We start from the raw sequence: 4,172 nt of genomic DNA, 5'->3' as shown, positions 1-4,172 counted from the left end.
AGATGAAGCGAATATGATTATGATCATTATGATAATTGATGAAGACTCATGATCGAATTGGTCTTCTTTCTGTCGATTTCAAGAACCTCACCACTTTTATTTTTGTCGACTGTATTATTTTCCCAAATCTGGACAACAAAAATCGTTGGCTATTCCTTTATAATTGGGCCGTAATTATTTTCTTGTTTCTATTGGGCTTATAATTGAATTGGACTAGACTATTAATTCAATACGGCCTTTTACTTGATTAGGCTGAGTTCCTTTTATAGTTGGGCCGTGAACTAGATCATATTGGGCTGCCATGTTTCTGTTTTTCTGTTGGGCCAAATGACATGATGATGATAATGACAATTCGTGATTTTGATGATCAATATGAATGATGGTACATGGTGATGAATACGATTATGTTAGATGATGATGTAGATGACGATGATATAAGCTTAGGTTAATAATGAGATGATGAGGTTAGATTTAAGATGATAATCAGCGAATGATATTAGTATGATAATGATTATGTTATTGATTAAGTGATGATGATGATAAGGTAAATGAAACAGACGAATTCAATGTTTAATTATGATATTGATGATGGTTATGATTCATGATGATCGAGATGATGAACGGGTTATGTTATGATAAGCATGATGATGTCGTGGTGATGTTACACATGATGATATATGATATATAATATATGATATATGATAATGAATAATGATACTCGAAATAATAAGTTAATGATGATGACGATCGGTTAAGATATTGAGGATCAGTATTGATGATCATGAGGTTATGATTTATGTTGATGAACCGAAGACGTTTAGGTTGTTATCGGGTTAGTGGGAGGTCGCGGGTTCAAACCCGGACTTGGGCATTTTTTTAAGGGCTACTTCTTTGAGGTAGTTTTCTATCATTATTATTAATATTGTTATTATTATTATTATTATTATTATTATTATTATTATTATTATTATTATTATTATTATTATTATTATTATTATTATTATTATTATTATTATTATTATTATTATTAACATTAATTACTATCAAGTATTATTAATATGTATTATTAGTATTAAGAGTTGGGATCAAAATTATAAAATTTTATTCTAAAAATAATACAACTTTTTATTATTTATTATCATTATTATTACTTTTACCATTATTATTACAACTATATTATTATTATTATTATTATTATTATTATTATTATTATTATAAAAGTTAGTTATATAAAAATATACTTAATAAAACTACATTTTATAAATTATTTATTTAAAGTATATAAAGTAAATATATTTAAGTTAATAATGAAACACATGAATTACTAAAAATAAGAGTTATATTAATAATAATACATAAATATATTTGACTTCAATTATATGTGTTAATATATATATATATATATACATGATATAGGTTCGTGAATCCAAGGCCAACCCTGCATTTGCTCATTTTAAAGATATTACTTGGAGTCATTCATGACATATTTCAAAAGACATTGCATTCGAGTCGTTGAGTTCAACAAGATTACTATTAATTCATTTATAGTTTGGATATATTATGAAAGGGTAGGCATGCCTGTCAACTGTCGATGTAATGAAAGTTTGTCTTTTAAAACAAATGCAATGTTTGTAAAATGTATCATATAGAGGTCAAGTACCTCGCGATGTAACCAAATGTAATGTATTCGTCCAGATAGATTAGGACGGGTCTCTACATCTACGGGGCGGGAGGGGGGTTAATTTCTGACGTTTCATGTTGTAATGTTTCAGGTCGCACCATTTGGAAAGAGATCATCAAAGCCGGTAAAATAGCGGATAGCCTAGGAACAGGATTTACCACATCATTCACTATAAAAATTGGCAACGGCGAAAGCACTCAATTTTGGAATGATCCTTGGAGCGGCTCCGAACATTTTAGCACCCAATTCCATAGACTCTACATGCTAGAATCACACAAAAACGCAACGGTAGTGGATAGAATCGCCCCTTTCAACGACTCAAATCAAGGAAAATGGAGTTGGTTACGTACACCTACTGGTCGAACATCCAACGAACTTACGAAACTAAACAATCTTCTCACAACTGTCTCATTATCAGACATTCCCGACTCATGGAAATGGTCCTTAGACACCTCCGGGGCTTTCACAACTTATTCTCTCGCAAGAATAATCAACAAATTAAAATTCGGCATACATGCATCCACCATATCACTACCACATAACAAACTCATCCCCCCAAAAAGTTGGCATTTTTATTTGGCGTTCCATTCAAAAAAGGATCCCGGTTAGGGCCGAGCTCGACAAACACGGTATTGACCTTGATACTGTACTTTGTCCCCTTTGTAACAATCATATCGAGACCACCGAACATATTCTTGCCCTTTGTCCCAAATCTACCCTCATTTGGACATCTGTTCTAAAATGGTGGAACCAACATCCTATCGCAAACATGAATTTAGACGACACCATTATTAAGAACCAATATTTCACAAGTAACGTTATTGAAAACTCCATTTGGCAAGCCACGAAATGGATCACTTGCTACTCAATTTGGAAACATCAGAACTTAAAGGTCTTCTCCAAAAAGGAATGGGTTCCCGCTACCATCATTTCCGAAATTCAAACACAATCCTTTAGTTGGATATCTACGCGTGCAAAGAAGAAGTCATTGGAATGGCAACAATGGCTAATTAATCCCTCGTTTTATGTCTCGTCTCTTCCACATCGTGTAGGAATCGTTTAAGGCTCGATCACTCAAATTGGACTATCCAAAAGGTCAAATTATGGTTTATGTGTCGCATGTTTAAACTGGTTGGTTGGGGTTAACTTTGTTGTCGAAGTTTCATCACTTTTGGCTCTTTCACCCCTGCTTGTTTACAAGTTCAAGTGTCTCTCATATTCTTATAATTTGCTTCCTTTTAGCTAGGCTTTTTCTCATTGTTCCTTCGTTTTAGACTCCGGAACACTCGATGTATAGTTTATATAGGTCCATTGTAATCCACTTTTATAGTAATAATAATTTCTTGCTTTTCAAAAAAAAAAAATTTACCGTAACTTTTGGTACATATATATGTGTTAGGAAAAGTTATACAAATCGTTTTTTAAGTTTTTGCACTCAAATTTTGCTGTCAAATTTTTATTTTTAAGAAGATTATTAGAATAGTAATATCGGTCCGTAGTTGGGAGCGTGAGAGGGAACTCCGATGAATGACACCAATACTAGCGAGCTCCATTGGAGCTCCAATGTGATGGTCGTGTTGTTGTATGCGAATGTCAAGCATTTTTTAGGACGAACCTATTGGCTTTATATATATATATATATATATATATATATATATATATATATATATATATATATATATATATATATATATATATATATATATATATATATATATATATATATATATATATATATATATATATATATATATATATATATATATATATATATATATATATATATATATATATATATATATATATATATATTATGCGTTAAGAGTGTTACATAGTATTAATTATTAACTAATTTATGTGGGTTTATTTGACGGTGAAGGTGTATGTCATAAATATTAGACTGAAATTAGCATAGTGTTTTGAAACGTCTAAGACTCGGTATTTTTTTATAATTTTTACGCCTGGCCCAAAATTACGCCCATAATTTTACGCACCATGTATCTTTGGCATGAAAGCCTAGCGTAAAAATACGCCCATAAATGATCTGTTAAAAAATTAAGTTAAGTATCTGGCGTAATATTACGGCTCTAGGGGTGTAAATTTACGACCCTAGAGGCGTAAATTTAAGCCATATACAAAGTTTCTAGAATTTTAACATTTTCATACATACTTTCTTCAAATTATCAAGCTTTTGAAATTAAACATAACTTAGCATTTCAACATACAATTTTCTCTACAAGCATATCATACCATAACACAACTAAACACATTGACTTCAAATAGCTTGACTACAATTTTCATCCAAAACGACAAGACATTCAAACTTAGTAGTTGACCTTCAAAATGTGGACGTTCAACAAAATGATACACAACATAAACGATACAAAATGGCATTTACTTCGATTGATCATTATCTTTGCGGGGATGGGAAAATGCAACAATCCACTTATCAAACAGTACTTCTAAAGCTAATATCTACAACTTCTCCTTG

The 4,172-nt window shown here is 31.1% G+C and overlaps 1 protein-coding gene across 1 annotated transcript; it reads left to right on the top strand.

Annotated features, from left to right (window-relative positions):
* Nucleotides 1-386: 386 nt before the first annotated feature.
* Nucleotides 387-2,744, top strand: LOC139902171 (uncharacterized). The gene is made up of 3 exons (XM_071884823.1): nucleotides 387-444; nucleotides 1,773-2,121; nucleotides 2,279-2,744. The coding sequence occupies exons 1-3, from the start codon at nucleotides 387-389 to the stop codon at nucleotides 2,742-2,744; spliced, it is 873 nt and encodes a 290-aa protein (XP_071740924.1).
* The last annotated feature ends 1,428 nt before the right edge of the window (nucleotides 2,745-4,172 follow it).

Source organism: Rutidosis leptorrhynchoides, chromosome 3, assembly GCF_046630445.1.
Source record: "Rutidosis leptorrhynchoides isolate AG116_Rl617_1_P2 chromosome 3, CSIRO_AGI_Rlap_v1, whole genome shotgun sequence".
NCBI lineage: Eukaryota > Viridiplantae > Streptophyta > Magnoliopsida > Asterales > Asteraceae > Rutidosis > Rutidosis leptorrhynchoides.
The sequence above is the reverse complement of the archived record's forward strand: the minus strand, read 5'-3'. Positions and strand labels throughout refer to the sequence as shown.